General features: G+C 48.9%; 1 protein-coding gene across 5 annotated transcripts; it reads right to left on the minus strand.

Annotated features, from left to right (window-relative positions):
* Positions 1–3,170: 3,170 nt before the first annotated feature.
* Positions 3,171–17,032, minus strand: ADIPOR1 (adiponectin receptor 1). Of its 5 annotated transcripts, none has more exons than XM_057727271.1 (10): positions 16,881–17,024; positions 16,134–16,203; positions 10,602–10,839; positions 9,236–9,352; positions 7,766–7,937; positions 6,931–7,117; positions 5,738–5,925; positions 4,389–4,582; positions 3,962–4,047; positions 3,171–3,434 (listed from the first exon to the last, which is right to left on the minus strand). In XM_057727271.1, exons 3-10 carry the CDS (start codon positions 10,740–10,742, stop codon positions 3,374–3,376), a joined length of 1,146 nt encoding a protein of 381 aa, XP_057583254.1. In that variant the 5' UTR covers positions 10,743–10,839; positions 16,134–16,203; positions 16,881–17,024; the 3' UTR covers positions 3,171–3,373. The 5 variants fall into 5 exon arrangements, with proteins under 5 accessions (XP_057583254.1, XP_057583255.1, XP_057583253.1 ...); XM_057727272.1 differs by having other exon boundaries at positions 16,134–16,310; positions 16,881–17,012; XM_057727270.1 differs by lacking the exon at positions 16,134–16,203 and having other exon boundaries at positions 10,602–10,836; positions 16,881–17,032.
* Positions 17,033–17,276: the final 244 nt, after the last annotated feature.

Genomic DNA, 17,276 nt, shown 5'->3' on the forward strand with positions numbered 1-17,276 from the left:
GGGAGATTTTTCCCTCTATATACTCTTATGCCTTCTGAACTTTGCATCATGTGAGTTAAAAATATGCATAATTTAAATAAAAATAACCCCTTGTTTTCTGGTAGCAGAAGAGCATCCAGATGCTTTAATGATGTTGCCTAATTCCTGGCTGCTAAACTGAGAGTTTTGCCAAATATGACAGGGAATTTAACAAAAGAGGCTTTGTTTAGAATTTGCCCACTCCTTTTCCAGAGAGTAAAGGGAGAAACTGCTAGCAAGAAAGCCAGCACACTGCGGGAACTAGTTGAGGCTTCTCCTGTTTTCCTCAAGGGTACAGTCCTAGCATGTTTCGAGTGCTTAAGTTGTGGGGACATGGTCCTCCTGTGAGAACATCTCTATTCGTTTGGACATCTGACCCAGTACCCTACAGCCCGAACTTATTCTGAGTTTCTTAGGCCCACTGTTGCAGGGCCATGTCTGGATGATGTGTCCGTCAGTCAGGTTCCACACATTGCCCTTTTTTGTTTGGACTCCTGGGATGACTCTGGGCGTTTACAGCTACTGAAGGGCTTCAGTAAGGAAAAACAGGGATGTGCTGTGGAACTCTAGATCAAGTACTTGGAATATAGGTCAAATCTCTAAACCAGCTAGGCAGAACGCATTGCATTTTTGTGCCACTAGAGTATGGCAGGCATGAGAATGCACCTCTTAATCACTGAACGTAATCACAGCAGGATCCCAGCTGCTGCTTCGAAATTCATCGTGAATTTGCACCCAAGCCTAGCTCATGCCTCCCAAGGGCTGGTTCCTGCCCTTGAAAGGAGATAATACAGATACTAAGGAAGGCATTTTCTGGGGGAGATGGGACTTCTTTGTCAGATTTTGGGTCAGGAACTTCTCCGAAACATAGGGCTTTGCTGAACCTTTCTTAGATTGCAAGACAACAGATGTTCTATAGCGAGAAATCAGTCTCTTCCCTGTTTACTTAGTGATAGGAAGAGGACAGAGTTAGAATCTTAGCTTTTATTCTTGGCCTTTAACCAAAACTCAGCGTTTCTGTCATCACTTTTCTCCTGTAGTGCCTAGCACACCGCAGGTCCTCGACAAGTATCTAGGAAGTGAATGAACCACAGCGTGCAATTAAGAGAAAGAGGGTGATAGTCACCACTGCTAGTTAGCAGTTTTGGTAAAGGCAAGGGAGGATAGTGAAATCAGGATTTTTGGATGACCTGAGGCTTTAGAATGTGGGGTTTAACCAGAATGATCTGGATTCAGATACTCCAATCCTGCCTGCCATCTTGTGAAAGTATTGGTCTTTTGGGGCCTTAGTTTTTTCATGTGTGGAATGGGATACTACTACTTACTTAAAAGGGTTAAAAATAAAGACATAAAATGACATATGAAAAGTACAAAGATGCTCAGTAGATGTCCTCACTCAGACCCTTTCTCTGGTCCTGTCTACTGGAAGATGAGGAAACACGTACACACAGAGTCTCACCAGTTGCTGTGGGTCTCATACTTCCTCAGGTACAACATGGATGGAGTTGGACCAGATGTGGTCCGTGTTTCCTTCCAGTTCTTTCTATACTAGGGGTTGCAAACTCAGATGCCTCCAGGGGCCAGGGAGGTGACTACACTGCTGGGTAGGGCCGAGGATAAACCTGAGTGCAGCCCTCTTTAAAGACACAGCTGCTGTTGGGCCGAGGTTGACTGTTTGCACTGTGTAGTTCTAACAGATTACGGCTGTGAATGTTTACGGCCTGCAGGTCAGCAATTTGAGACTTCTGCTATCATCTCCCTAAGTACTTTTAAACTTAAAAATGTTTTGCATTAAATATACTTATTTATACACACACACAAATCACTGTATAAAGACACCCAGGTACTTACCTATTTAAGTAAATATAAGCTTTACTTTCAAAATAGTCAGCGTGCCCCTCTCATCCTGTCCTTTCCCCTTCAGAGGCAGCCATTTTTCTGAAATAACATTTTCTTTTTTAAGTATTTACCATGTTTATACCCTTAAGCTGTCAGTCGTTCTGCACGTTCCTGAAGAGGACATCGATGCAATCACACCAGACTTGTTATTCTAAGTGGCGCCACTCCTTCCTCATCTTGAGATTCAACCACGTTGCCGTCACTGTAACTAGCGCTCACTGCTAAATAGTGTTTCATCATAAGAATAAACCAAGATTTACTTTTCCACTCAGAGTCCTGGACAGCAGACTTGTGTGCAGTTTGTTGCTACTATGTACAGCTACAGTGGATCTGCTGGCACAAGCCAAGTTTCTCAAGGGTAATGTTTTCAAAATGTGAGTTGTGACCTATTGATGAGTTACGAAACAACTTAAGAGGGTCAGAACCTGCATTTATTAAATGAAGTGACCTAGGATAGGTATCAGATGCATCTCACATTGCATTGTTTCATGTAACGCCTGAACGTGTGTGTACTCCGCACGTGTCCAGGGTGGTCCTGCTATGCAGTGTTCCACCGGCAGCATCTGGTCTGCTCCACGTCCATGCGAGCACTCAATCTTAGGACTGATAATTTGTGCCAGTCTGGTAAGAGTGAAATGGTTTACCAGTTTGGTTTTAATTTATATTTCCCAGATTACCACTGGAGGTAGAGATTTGTTGGCCTAGTTGGATTATTTTTTTAAAGGATCATTTGTTCTCCTAGTTGTACAGACTTGACCCTTGAAGTGAACCCAACTCTGTAACTCAAGAAGATTCCCATCCTATGCCTACACTAACTCAGAAGTGACTCCTGCGGGCCTTTTGCATCCAATGAACAGAACTTGTGTCAGGCTGAGGACAACTTGCAAAGGCACCGAAAGGCATGAAATAACCTCTTGATGACACAACCTTAATCAAGGCAGTTTTAAAAGAACTAAAGTCTAAAGTATTAATGTAATGTTGTAGACCTTTGTTGTTCACAAGGCAGGTATCTTCTAATTACTGAACACTACTACAGCATACTCACGTCTCCAGCAAATATCTGTGCACTCAGGAGAGACATGTAAAGCGGTCTGGAGGAGCACATGCTAGGAATTCAGTTAGGCTCATTCACTGGCCTGCACGTGCCAGCCTGTCAATACCTATGATTCAGATTTCTGCCTCAGCAGAATCTGAGATGATTTTACTGGTTTTAATCCTTTGGAGTTACGTGCAAATAGCTGAGACCACACATGTTAAATCTTTGAATGCCAAGTGTCTTCTGTACTCTTTTATTCTCATCATAGTCTTTGCATCAAGATACATAGCAATGATAGCAGGTTTCTTTTTAAAGCTTAGTATTAAATATTAAATATCTTTCCCCACTTTAATTTTACATTACTCTGCCAAGAAAAAAATTAAAACTCAAGTTATGTGAAGCCTGGACACACTTCCATGATTAGCCGGGCTGTGTAAAAGTTGGTGGCTTGTTCTTCCTGCTGTGTGAGCAGGTCCAGGCCCTAGAAAGATGGGACCAGGTTATAATTGTTTTTGAAAAGTGTGCTACAAAAACGGATGGCCTGTTATAAGCCAGGTTACAAACTCAGGACGGGGGTAAGGGAGGGACAGTTGCTTCCAGAAACAGAATTTCTGAAGAGTCCCAGTCCATCGTTTTCCCCCAGAATGGTTGGAGGAGGAGTAAAATCTCAACATGAGCTTCAAAGCCCCGTCTCTGAGAGGGACAGTAGTTGCCTTACGGAAGTGGGGGGGGGGGGGGGCGGCTGAGGGGCGGGGTGGCCACATCTGCCCACCCCCACTGTCCTCAGCCAGGGAATGGAGAGTTTATTGCCCAGTGAGTGTGAAGTGGGCTGAAGCTTGGTTGGTACTGAATTCTCTAAGAGGTTTCTTCTAGAAACAGACAACTCAGACTCTTCTTCTCACTTCAGCAAAGAAGTTATTTTAAAAGCACTTGGGAAGTTCCTCCTGCGCCCTTGGGGGAGCGGCTCAGAGGAGGGAGTCATCGGTACAGCCCCCTTCCAGGCCGTACCGGAACTCCTGCAGGTTGGAGACCCCATAGAAGTGGACGAAGGCGGCTGCCACCACCAGGACGTGGAAGATCTGATGCGACTGGAACTGCAGGGACAAGAGAGGAGCCTCAGGGCAACGGCAGGAGGGCTGGAGGAAGTGGAGAAGGCACCGCCTCTTCCAGTTCCTCTGTAACGGTTTTTACATCATAAAAGTGATACATTTGTTGTAGAAAAAAATTTTTTCAGTCCTGTCAGAGATATGCCAAAACATTAATATTGGCACTCCCTTCCCTGCCATTCTCCCACCCACATGCACAGACATACACATAGGAACACGTGTGCACCCCCAGACACCACCTGACCCGTGTGTCTCACTGCCTCTGACTCCACCCTCTACTTTTGGGCCGGTCTCCCCACCACAGGCCCCGCTGAAGAGTCGTTTCTTACCCATATGTCGAATTTTCCAGGGAAGAAGCGCTCAGGAATCCGTGCGGCATAGAGGCCGGCTCCGGTGATGTACATCACAGCCATGAGGAAGAACCAGCCCATCTGGCCCACTGTGGTGGCCTTGACGAAGCCCTCCGCGATTGTAAAGTGCATGGTGGGCACGACACCGCTCAAGCCCAGCCCCAGGAACACCCCTGGGCAAAGCAGATGCAGAGAGTCAGGCGCGGACACAGCGCCACTTAGAAGGCACTGCCGTCTCACTCTATGACGGGTCACGTTCTGGTGATCAGCACACGTTCGGGAAGTTTAGCACAAGATGGAGAACAGTTAGCGGACATTTGCTTAACAACCAGAATGGAAAGAAGGCTGTGTCGACGCTGATGTTGCTACCCCCTCCCACCGAGAGCCACGAACAAACACCTCGCGCTCTTCATTATCTGTTACGCAGCCTAGGTGACCCTAAGTCAGAACTCTCTGATGGCCGCCTTGGGCACAGAACTGAGATGGTGAGGCCTTGGGTGGTTTGCCAGCCAGAGAGGAGCAGGACAGGTTTCCCACTAAGATCGTAGAAGCCTCAAGACTTAAGGAACCAGGACTCTAACCTCCTGAGGAGACAGACCGACCCAGATTGGACGTCGTCCGTGGCTGCTGGACTCAAAAGTAAGTAAGAGGAAGGACAGAACGGGGGCCGGCTCACACCGCTGACTGACGCACAGCTGAAGGGCAGGGACCGCCTCTCCATTTCTGCAGGTATCCTTGGTAAAGCATCAGTCTGGCACATGCTTGGTGTCTGAAGAGTATTTAGTTCTTTTAAATGAAGGTTAAAACACAGCAGACATTAAGTCTAAGGGGACTGCAGACTAGTGGTAACTGCTGTGTTGCTGCAAGTAATAAAGCTTGAGTCTGGGTAAGACGACGGGACGATGTTTATGCTTGCAGGTATCACGTTACCCCTTAACAGTGTGTGTGCTCAGGGTATTTTATTTACCAAGCCAAGCCTTCCATTCCCTTAGTAAAATAACTTAGGTGTTTTCATTTTAACCCCTTGGTTTGAGCTTAGGACTTGGGTCACTAAAACGACCGTGCTTTGTACATTTTTTAATGACCTCAAACCCAGTATAGGAGCAGTCATTTCTACACTTGTAGCTCACTGGCCAGGTTGGTAGTTATCTGTCCTATTAACATTTTACTGAAACAGTATGAAACTTGGGGGAAACTTGAGCTTTGAAAATTCATGTTGTTTGGAAAGTTCTCAACACAGAGAAGGGCCTGGGTGGGGGCCCAGGGTCGACCCACTTGGGCTCACGGTCCAAATCCCTATGAGGTTTACGCTCTGTCTTCCAACCTACCTGCTCTCGTCTGCCGGTGCTTAGGGGTGGCGAACCGGTCCCACTGCGCCACGATGATGGCAGAGATGCCCAGGACACAGACGATGGAGAGGTAGATGAGCCGTGGCTGTGGGGAGCAGTAGAAGGAGTAATAGAGCCAGGGGACAAAGCTGCCCATAATCAGCAGGGCAATCCCTGAATAATCCAGTCTAGAAAGAGCCACAAGATGAAAAGGATCAGTGGGAGAAATGAAGAACTCCCAGGCTTGTTTCAGCTGGTTCTTTCTGTTCTCCAGCTGCTCTCAGATGTGACCACCCCACCCCTCACTTCCCACACCATCTATCCTATATCCTGAATCAAAATCCCATGAGGTTAAGCACTTCTATTTTGCAGTGGAAAAGTATGAACTGTGCCCCTTTCCCCTGGCTGTGAACAGCTACATCCTCCTCACGGATACTTAAATTCAGAAATTCCATCACCATCCAGCCAGTCCCCAGCTTCCAGGCAGGAAGGGCTCTGTGTACTCCCCAGTTCTGATAGGGTGAGTTCTAAAAACAAAACCCTTAAATTGGGCGTATTATTAAGGGGTATTGTTCTGTTTTAGTCGACGTTTTTGAAGATAAAAATGTATTCTTGTTACTGACGTTATCGAGAAAAACAAAGCAACTCACCATTACCTCCAAAACCAACAATAACAACAACAAAAACAAGCAAACAAACAGAACTCCAGGCTCAGAGCTAGGGAATAAGGAGAGTCTTAGAGGATGAACATCTGGGGCTTCCAGCAACACATGGGCAGCAAAGATAAGCTTTACTCGAGTGGCGGGTCAGAGCGCCCGCAGGACGAAGCAAAGAAGCTTCGCCACGCCCCGACCGGCTGGGGCCACCAGGAAGGTAGGGCAGGACTGGGTACTCAGTCCTGGAGAGCAGCCCAAGACTTGGCACTCCACGTTTCACAAAGGACAGCACTGCACAGGGAGAAAATATACCACAACGGGGTTCCATCTGTTGAGGAGGCTGCAGTGACATTTTTCATGAAGGATTTAAGAGAAAAGCTTCCCGATCCTCTCATACCCACAAGACAGAAAGCCTTTGCTCCAGCACAGCAGGGAATCGTTAGCAGCTGGTGGAGCACCCAAGACTCTGCCAGCACCCAGACCACACGGGGTGATGACAGCACCCAGTCTTTCTCTACCGACATCCTTTGGACTCACTTGGAAAAAGTCCGAGAGACCTTCTCTGAGTGACAATAGACGGTGTGAAAGAGCCAGGAGAAGCTGAGGCAGAGCACCGCACCCAGGAAGAACATCCCGAACACCACCTTCTCCTGAAGGGGGGCCATGAAGTACATGTTTGGTCTGAGCATGGTCAGGATTCCCAGGAAGAGAAACAGCACAAAACCTACAGGATGGAGAGAAAAAAAGCCTGATGAAAAAGGGAACACGTGATGGTTTAAACCAGCACTGAAGGGGCGTCCCTGGCGGTCCAATGCTTAAGACTCCACCCTCCCAATGCAGGGGGCCCGGGTTCGATCCCTGGTCAGGGAACTAGATCCTGCCTGCATGCCACAACTAAAAGAGCCCGCACGCAACAACTAAGACCTGGAGCAGCCAAATAAATACATAAAAATTGAAAAAAAACAACAAAAAACCAGCACTAAAGCCACAGGTTGCACTGTGGGCGCTGCAGTCTGCAACTTCAGGAGAAAATGGCACCAGTCACACCAACCCAGACAGAAAGAGCATCTTCTGAAACGCTGGCATTTTGTTTGGACCATTGGGATTATGAGGTGGGAGGAGCTGCCTGCACAGGGGATGGTTTTGACCACAGCGGACATCTGGCTCTGACGTCTCCTCCTGCTTCTAGTGCCCCTGCCCCCCCATCTTACAGGCCCGTGAAGAAGGGCCCAGCAAGCTCACTGGTAGCTTAAAGGCAGGACGCCAGCTATCAAACAATCACAACTTGTTTTTCCTTCCCACAAAGGCTACACAAATCCTGCGCATTTAAGGAGACAGAAAAAAATCTGATTTTTCTACCCAGACCACTCACCAAGCAGGTGGGTCCAGATGTTGCCGGTCTCTGTGTGGATGCGGAAGATGCTCTTGAAGCAGGCGCGGAAAGAGGGCATGGGTGGCCTGTGGCCGTGCAGCAGGTAGTCGTTGTCCTTCAGCCAGTCCGGGAGCACGTCGTACGGGATGACCCTCCAGCGGCCCTCCCAGACCTGCAACCACACACCATCTAAGGGGGGCCCGGAGACACCAAGACACAGCACAAGAGAGGCTACCCCAGGCCCCATGGCTTGTTTTTTGTTTTTTTCTTTTAATTTATTTATTTTTATTTATTTTATTTATTGGCTGTGTTGGGTCTCCATTGCTGCAGGTGGGCTTTCTCTAGTTGCGGAGAGTGAGGGCTACTCTTCATTGCGGTGCTCGGGCTTCTCATTTCTGTGGTTTCTCTTGTTGCGGAGCACAGGCTCTAGGTGTGTGCGCTTCAGTAGTGTGGCACGTGTGCTCAATAGTTGTGTCTTGCAGGCTCTAGAGCACAGGCTCAGTAGCTGTGGCGAACAGAATTAGTTGCTCCACAGCGTGTGGGATCTTTCTGGACCAGGGCTCGAACCCGTGTCCCCTGCATTGGCAGGCGGATTCTTAACCACTTCGCCACCAGGGAAGCCCCCACGGCTTGTCAATGCCTTTGTTTCTGTGTCATGATAATTTAACTGGATATGCTTAGATAAGTGTTTCTCAGTCTTTAAAGAGAATATGGCAGGACCTCCTTTCAGCTACTTGAGATTTAAAAATTAAATAAATGTAGTGAATGAAAACAAGGAGATAGAAATTATATATATAGTTTTAAAAATGTACATCTACCCCTCTACCTCAGAGACTCCAGTGGCCGCCTGTCCATCCTTTCCCCCCTTTAGAGGCTCAGTTCTTGCTGGGTTGAGACTATGACTTTTCAGAGCAGGGGTTCTTAACTTCAGACGTACGGACAATGGACAGTGTCGGAAATTTGGATGGAAAAAATTATTTTTATTTTCAATCACCTCTAACTAAATTTAACATTTCCCTCAATTTTGAGTGTGAGCAAGTCTAGTATTAGAACTTGTGACTGTCACCAATAGACATCACAGATATTTTCATACATTAGTTTTACAGATATCAAAATATTGCTTCTATTCATCACCACTTAGAAATTATGAATTCTAATAAAATATGTTATAGCTTGTCAGTAATGCATAGTTCATGCATGAATAAGGGTGCCCGTGTTACTACAGCACATTCTAACATTCGGATGCCTGCCAAAGGGAGCGATAGCAAACAGAGCTAAGAACTCCTGTTTCAGAATCTGTTTTGAGCAATGCCCGCATCGTAGGCAGTGAAAACTCAGCCAGATTCGCCTTGATTCACTTCACTGTGAAGAAAACCAAGCTTTCCCAGGAGTGACAGCTCCTCCTCACGGTGCATGCCTGCCATGTGGGAGCAGCCCCGGTGAGCCCGCCCTCCCCGCCCAGGACAGGACCTTGTACACAAACTCCTCCATCTTCTCCATGGCATGGTGGGCCTGCAGGGGCAGCGTCAGCACCCGCACCTCCTCCTCCTCTTCCTGAGGCCCTGGGCACGCCTGCTCTTCCTCAGCCTGCGGGAAAGAAGGAAGCAAACACCCACTGCAGGAGCTCCCTCATACACCGTGCTAGTCCCGAGCGAGGGACTCAGAGAAGCTGCCGCTCACTGCTCCCTGCCCAGCCTCTCTCCCACGCACAGGGCCCTGTGGCCTGTTCTCCTACAGCGCGACACAAATGCTGGAGCGAAAGCCCCGCACAGCACACAGGACACAGACCGATGGACACTGGTGCCAGAGGCACACGGGGTCAGCACACCAGGCCTAAATGCCCTGTAAGTCCCAGCAGCCCACCCTTATCTCTAAGACAGTGGTTTTTAACTCCCCCAATTTCCCAAATACTTCTCTCTTCCAGACCACTGAATTCTCAAAAGAATGAAAAAAAGAGTCTGAGATTCCATAACAGTTTAAATCTATTCAGGTCTCTGATCACTGGCTCTGGGGATGCCACCACAACTGAAACTGCATCCACAGCTGCTCCCAGGAGAAGCAGGGCCTCAGAACTGGCTCCGCAGAAAGAAGCAGCAGGGCCACCTGTGCCGTAAGGAGTCCTGACACACAGGACAGCCAGACAGCTCTCGCCTCCCAAGGAGAGCGACTCCGAGCCATGGAGGTGGAGAGACGCTCCTCCTCTGGGCTATTCTTTCTCCTGTGATGCTTCCTCTTAGGTTCTGTGATATAGGACACCCCCTGCCCCTCCACCCATTCTCTCCCCCCCTCTCCGTAACAGAGTCCTTACTTTCACTCAGGGTGGCAAGGCCACCTCAGTTTTGCTCAGGCAAGATTAGAGACCACACCGGTGTACATGAAGTACTGCCAGGCGCTTTCAGGAAGTGCGGGCCTTCCCCTGCCGGGCGACACATTAAGAATGAGATGTTAGAGCAGGGCAAGTGCCTGCCTGGAGTGCAGCCTCCACAGCAGCCGGGAGCGGCTACTTCCGGAATTCTTCCACGTCAGACGTGCACCTTGTCAAAGCTAAAGGGATTTTCATACATTCGTTATGTGAAGCCCAGCCTGATCCTGCCTGACTGCTTCCCTCCCTCAACCACAGACAGGCACTGACCACCTGCAGGATTTCAGGTCTTGTGCTAAGCACGGGGGTATCAGCAAACGCTCACAGTGGGAAAAACAGACAGATGAAAAGAGTTACACTACGGCGCAAGGAGGACTGGGATAGAGTCAGTCCTAGGGCGCTATGTCCTCTCTTGGGGAGAGAGTTGAGATCTTAAGAAACGGAGAGAGGCGGACCCTGGGGGGGACAACTTACTTTGGTTGGGTTGGCGACGCCCCGCTTGCCCTGCTCCTCCAGCAGGGGTCCCAGCTCAGCCAGCTCCACTGTGTCAGCCTCCCTGTTCCCGGCAGGAGCCCCATTGCCCTGGGCCGCCACAGGTCCTTTGTGAGAAGACATCTGGCCGGTACCTCAATGCCCTGCGGCTTCAGCTTGGGGGAAGGGTGGGGTCTCTCAGCCCCAGGGGGCAGAGAGGTCCCTGCGATGAAAGACACTGAAAGCAAACACAAACACGAAGGGTGCTGACAATTTACTCCTCTTACCTGGAGCCAGTCTGCCCTGGAAAGGCCTGGCTCTGAGGCTGAGGAGCAAAAAGAGGAAGCCGCCACCTGGCTGTAATTACTACGAGGCCACCCAGGCTTAGGAATGATCTAACTGCCAACTGAACTCAATGGGCAGATGCTCCGAAACGTGTGCCTTGCATACAAAGGGAACCTGGCTGTGGGCTAAATGCCCAGCGGTTAATTTCTCTGCAAGGTCTACTATTTCTATTACAGGATCACAGCCTGGGTTCAACACCTGGACAGCACGCTTTCATCACAGCCGCTCCTTACAAAAGCATTAACTTACCTGGACTTGGGAGGCTGAAGGCAGGAGGCAGCCCAGCCTTGCCCTCTGCCACCAGACAGCTGGCTTAGCAAGGGCCTGTCCCAGCCGCCATGGCTTAGGACCTACACCCTGGTCAAGTGAGCTTCTCAGAAACCTGACACAGGCACACAGATCCTGTAGGAAGCAGTCTTTAATCAGGCCTCAGGGAGATGAAAATAACACGGAAAGGAGGGGAAAAGTGCCCCAATATTTCCACCCCACCCCCAACAAAGGAGTTTACTGCTCACAGCAACCGTGGCCAGAGTACTAACATTTTCCTGCACTGGTTACCTGAACCCCGATAACCACAGGGCAATGCAAAGAGGACCAGCTAACACCCACACACAGAGTGAGTTGCATTATGGGGAGGAAACCGAAGCTCAGGGAACCCACATCTTTCATAAGGGCAGTCAGCACAGCGTCCATCTCCCGTTGCTGTTCGCTAGACATGCATCTTTGACATCTTGTACCAGTTCTTTGTTTATCCAAGAGGAATCTCAATTCCTTCTCAGGGATTATGACTGGATACATGTAGTCAGGTGAGGGCAATCCTCAAGTTTCAAAATAGTCATGCTACACTCAACACACAAATGCAGCTGAAACCTACAGGCAGAGCTGGTTCAAGAGAGCAAACGCCCCTAACTGGGTGCACGCAGATCTTTCTATGCGTCAACACACAGGCAGTTCCTCTTCCTCCAAACGTGCAAGACTCTGACAAGAAAGATGCCAGCCCACGGTCACAGCCAACAGCTGAGCGCAAGAACAAGAAACTGGAGGCCCCTGAAAACCTCAGGAGATAGGCAACCCACGTGAGCAGAAACATTGGGAAATCTTTTTTCAATAGGCTGACCACAAAATGTATTTCCTCAAAGTGAAGTACTACTGAATAAGCAGCTTTACTAAGAAATAATTTGTACTGGAGCAAAAAATATAAATAGCTCTGGGCATCTTGGAAAAGCCTGGGAAGGGAAATATATTTAGCTAGAATACTGCTACCAGTACTTGAGAGGCAGCCACTAAAGTTTAATATATATATATATACACACACATACACAAATGTATATATATATATTTTTTTCTCAGATTCTGGGATACAACACTACATAGATCACAAATTTATATATATGCCTGATTTTGGTCAGAACACATATTTCAAAATGAATGAATGAATGAATGAATGAATGAGTGAGGCAGCATTCCAGCCAGCAAGCACAGGACCTATTAGCTTCTGTCACTAGCTAAGGACTTACGCACTTGTAGTGTCTTCTCCCGTCCCTAACCCAGAGCAGGCCAACACACTCACTGAATACTTGAATGTAGTCAGTACCAGCACCCCAGGGCACTTTAAGGTACTGTGCAAAATACAAAGGTGAACCAGTGAAGTCATTGTCTTGAAAGAGTCTATAATAGCATGGCATGAGGTAATTTGTGATATGTACAAAACCAGTGATACAATTTCTCTGCTCCAGGAGGACTGTGGAGGGAGAATCCTACATTAGGATGGCCACACACTAAGTTCAGTTATTCTGAGTGCTGTGTAACTATTTCACTAGAGGGAATGAGAATAATACAAACCAACTTTAAGTTGGGCAATTAGGGCCAGAGACCAGATGCAGACTCCAGCTTGGTATTCTCACTAATTTCCTCATTTGATCTTCAAAGTTTTATGCCCTCAAGTCTAGCATCCTCTTAGGATGACCCTGGCCTCGTGGCTACCATCAAAGAGTTTTCCCTTTCAGTCCAAACACCTTCTGTTGCTTCTGATCCCCTTCGGCTCCCGTACTGCTAGCTCCCCGCCTCTCCTCAGCTTTATCTCCAGACCTAGAGTCACTAACCCTGACAGGCACCCCGTTAACTCACAAACCAGCCACCAGCTCCAACTCATCATACAAGACGTGTCATCACGTGTCAAAGCACATACAGTGAAGGTCAATGGTGATCACGTCACCATAGTGGGCAAAGCCCACGGTCCAGCTGGGTCTTCTAAACTGTAGCAACACGGGGACAGGAAAGGGAGAGGGAGGGGTCAGAAGTCTGGCAAGAAAGAAAAGCACGTAATGCCAGGACCTGAACATATAACTATATAGGGTGGGCCACTCACAGACAAGCAAGTGCTTTCCGTTTCTACCCTCTAACACCAGCATCGGCCCCTAAAGTGTTAAGACTGACTCAGGAAGCACTCAGGAGAGCCAAATGTATTTCCACTTTCTACTGGCTTTCCTATTCTTACGTATTTTATTTTTATTTATTTATTTATTTATTTATTTAGACTGCGTTGGGTCTTTGTTGCTGCACACGGGCTTTCTCTAGTTGTGGTGAGCGGGGGCTACTCTTTGTTGCAGTATGCGGGCTTCTCACTGTGGTGGCTTCTCTTGTTGCAGAGCACGGGCTCTAGGTGTACGGGCTTCAGTAGTTGCAGCACTTAGGCTTAGCTGCTCTGTGGCATGTTGGATCTTCCCAGACCAGGGCTCGAACCCATGTTCCCTGCAGATTCTTAACCACTGTGCCACCAGGGAAGGCCCTAAATGTATTTTAGAGGAAATGCATTTTCCCTTAAACTCGCCACACCCAACATAGCAATTATAATTCGGCCAAACTCCACTGAGTGCATTTTTGATGGGATTTCTTCAGTTCAAGCCAATAAATCTTTACCACTAAGCTTTCCAACTGGATAAACCTATGACATTAGAGAATAAAGCTGTGGAGGCAGGGAGGTGCTTGTGCTCCTATAAATAAGATTATCTGGTGCCAAACTTGGGGAAGGACTAATTATTAATTGCCAGCGTTTGCTGGTGAGTTTATTTCCCTCACACTTTTGGAGATATTTATTTTGCAAATCAGCTCCCAAGTTTTCCAGGCTATAGCACACTCCTTCCCTGGAGTCAAAGGCACAAAGCTTCTTCTGCGAGTTTTTAATCTGGGGTCCCTGGGCCCTCAGAGGCTCCATGGGTAGGCTCCATCTTATGCCTACCTGACTCTCATTGTTCTAAAGCAAGACTAGCTTAGCAGTAAACACAAAGAACACAGCCATCTTCTCCTCTACATATTCTCTTTGTTAGGGAAGGTGGTTTCATAGCACTGCTGGGGGAAAACGAGTCAAGGCAAAGGCTTACGTTTGAAAACTATCAAACTGCAGTAATGGAGGCTCAGCTTTCCTATTTGATCACAGCGTCACTGACTTAGAGTCTGCAGTGAAAAATCACAATCTAACTTTCTTTTGTAGGTCTTCTTCAGGTAAAGCTATCCCAACAGGTCTTTTTTTGATCTCAGAGACAGGTAAGCTTTTCAAATGCCATGACAAGAAAAAAAAAAAGTAAAGTATACAGGAATAGGAAGGTGTTTCATACCAGTCCTTGTTTTTAATGCCTGGCTTTTAAGTACATTACAGATAAATGGCCACTATAGTTATCCATTATGGTGATAATTTTTATACTGTGAAAGGCGCAATGAAAGAAAAGCAAACTAGAAGCATGTATGTCTAAAAGCCAATCCCTTGGAACCAGTTTGACTAGAGGGCACTTCCAAGGATCTTTTTAGTTCAAGAGAGTGAAAACTTTACAGACATTAATCACACCCCCAACATTTCTGAGCAGGAAAAGAGAATCAACTTTGAGCACAGTGAGAGGAACAAAGTCCAGTGGGCGACATGAGGGACAAATGGACGTTAAGGACAAAATGTAACAACTTTGATGAACACCAGCACCAGAAACGCCCCACCAGGATTAATACAGCTTCTGGAGTCAAAGATGACTGTTTAGTTCACCAGTATGGTCACAAGCAGATGGGACAGGACAGTGTAGCAAGAGTGTTAAAGAGTTTCCGTTTGGCTTTACATTAAAGGAGTCAAGGAAACTTCTTAGGGAAACAGAGAAGAGACTTATTGGCCTAGAAAGAAGTGCAAGTATGTTTATCCATCTGCGAATACCTATTGATTATACACAACACGAGTGGCACTGTGGCTACAGAGACAAGGCAAAGAGACAAGTTAGTGGCTTTGTGTGGTTGCTGGCTTCTGTTTTAAGAGGAGGCAACAACTTCTATTTTCTACTAACACCACTACAAGGCTAAATGCCATAAAGTGCTGGAGGAATTCAGAAGAAAAGCTCAATTTTAGTTGGAATAATCAGGAAAGGTTTGGTGGAAGATTTTAAGAAAGGATTCTGATAGGTAAAGATGGAATCAAGGCATTCCAGAAGGGTAGTGGTATGAACCTAGGCAGGCTTGAAAGAACAAAGCCCCCAGGGCAGTGAATAATCCACTTTCCATAAGAAAGCCTTGGAAAGGTAAAATGAGGTCAGACTTAAGAGACTGAAGACAGTCTTAAAAAAAAAAGCCTACCTACGAGTGGTGCACTTTATCCATCAGCAACGGGCAGTCCACTGGGTTAAGGCTGCACCTTGTCTGAGCTTCTTTCCTACTTGCAGGCAAAGTGGTTGCTTAAAGTTTTTGTTTATCCCCTGGGGATCATGTAATTTCTCAGCCCCTGAGAAAAGAATGCTTTCAGATTCTACTCAGCAATTAGGTATAGTTCGATGGAGGTCTACCCTAAGATGGTCGCTCACAGGTAACACACCGGTTTTTAAGATTGATTCCCCAAGTACTAACCACTATATGGTAACACGGAAGTTACTCCTGGGATAAAAAAATTCAGTGGCTGCAAGCCGGGAACTATTACGCTGACACTGCAATCTGTTTGGCACCACCCCCCCTAAATGCCTAGTACTGCACGGACACTATAAAAACATAAGGAACAGCAGTTGCACCATAACAGGTGATGCAACCCCTATTAAGAGAGAAAAGCAGTACACAGATCCCACAACCCCTTCACTTCAGAAAAGATCCAGCCATTATAGTGTTCGCTTGATTTAAGATGGTAGCCTACATATTCCCTGCTCCATTTTCTAGCCTGTCTTCTACATACCTGGGGGGGTAAATACTGGTTAACCCAGCAAAGTACTCTGGAGGCCTCCTGTTGCTCCGCTGACACCTGGAACTGCGCAAATGAAATTCGCCTTATCAGTTTCCCATTCGCGTAGGTAGCACCAGAAACCGAGGGGAAACACACCTATTTTCTTAAAAATCGAAGGTGTGACCAAAAATCTGAAACATAGCATGGCATCAGTGAGAGATTTCCGAAGGAACGAAATTTAGTATTTCCCCACAGTGCTTTAGATTTTGCTCACATTGCAGCTTTTAGGACTACCTTAAAGGCAAATTGTTCGCCGACCGCCCCTTCTCCCGTATCAAGGTGCGGGCACTGTCACGGCCTAGGAACCTCGGGGCTCCCCAGGCCACCGAAGGCGGGTCCTCCCCACCGAGAGGCGGCTCCGCGACCCAGGCCTGCGGCCCCTGCGCGCTCGCCTCGCGCGGCCTGACGGGCCCGAGCCGGAGCCCGACTCCGGACGCCTCACCCCGGCGACCGGCAGCCACCACGGCTGCTGGCGGTCGGGGACGCGGTGCGCACGGGAAGGGCCGGGCCTGCGGACGGCCGGTGCGGCGAGGCCGGGGGCGCGGCCGGCCCCAAACGGGGGTCTCGGGACCCTCGGGACGCCCGGGCGGTCCGGTCGCACGGCTGCCGCCTCAGGCCCGCGCCGAGGCTCCCGGGGGGCCCCGCGCTCCGGCCGACCCCTGCCCTCCCGCCCGCTCGCCGCGGAGACCCGGGGAACTTACGGCGGGCGGCGGGCTCTGCTGGCGGCCGCGGACCCCGCGCTACATCCCGCGGCGCTGGAGGCGGCCTGCGGCCGAGCGGCCCGGATCTTCTGCGCCCTCCTCGCGCCGGAAGGGGCGCGCAACCGTCCCGCGTCACCTCTGTGGGAGCGTCACGTCCTCCCGGGCGCTCCGCCCCATCGCCCCCGCGAGGTCCAGTCACAGGCCTGCATCCCTGCCCCACCCCGATCTTGCCCCGCCCCTCGGCTTGGCCCCGCCCTCCCCCAGCCGCCAATCTTTTCGCAGCCCCAGTCACAGGCCGGCTCCCTCGGCCCCGCCTCCCCCTCTCACGACGGCCCCGCCCCCTCCGCAGATCGGCGGCGCCTCAAGTCAGCTCCCCTCGGCCCCGCCACCCGCGCG

This window comes from Hippopotamus amphibius, chromosome 3, assembly GCF_030028045.1.
Source record: "Hippopotamus amphibius kiboko isolate mHipAmp2 chromosome 3, mHipAmp2.hap2, whole genome shotgun sequence".
In the NCBI taxonomy this organism is placed as follows: Eukaryota; Metazoa; Chordata; class Mammalia; order Artiodactyla; family Hippopotamidae; genus Hippopotamus; species Hippopotamus amphibius.

Bases quoted from the DNA above. Each gene is read 5' to 3' on its own strand.
- ADIPOR1 (XM_057727270.1), bottom strand. From the start codon at position 10,742: ATGTCTTCTCACAAAGGACCTGTGGCGGCCCAGGGCAATGGGGCTCCT. The intron at 9,353-10,601 runs GTAAGTTGTCCC...TCTTTCCCGCAG, and splicing joins GCGTCGCCAACCCAACCAAA to GCTGAGGAAGAGCAGGCGTG. The intron at 5,926-6,930 runs GTGAGTCCAAAG...GGCTCTTTCTAG, and splicing joins GTCTCTCGGACTTTTTCCAA to ACTGGATTATTCAGGGATTG.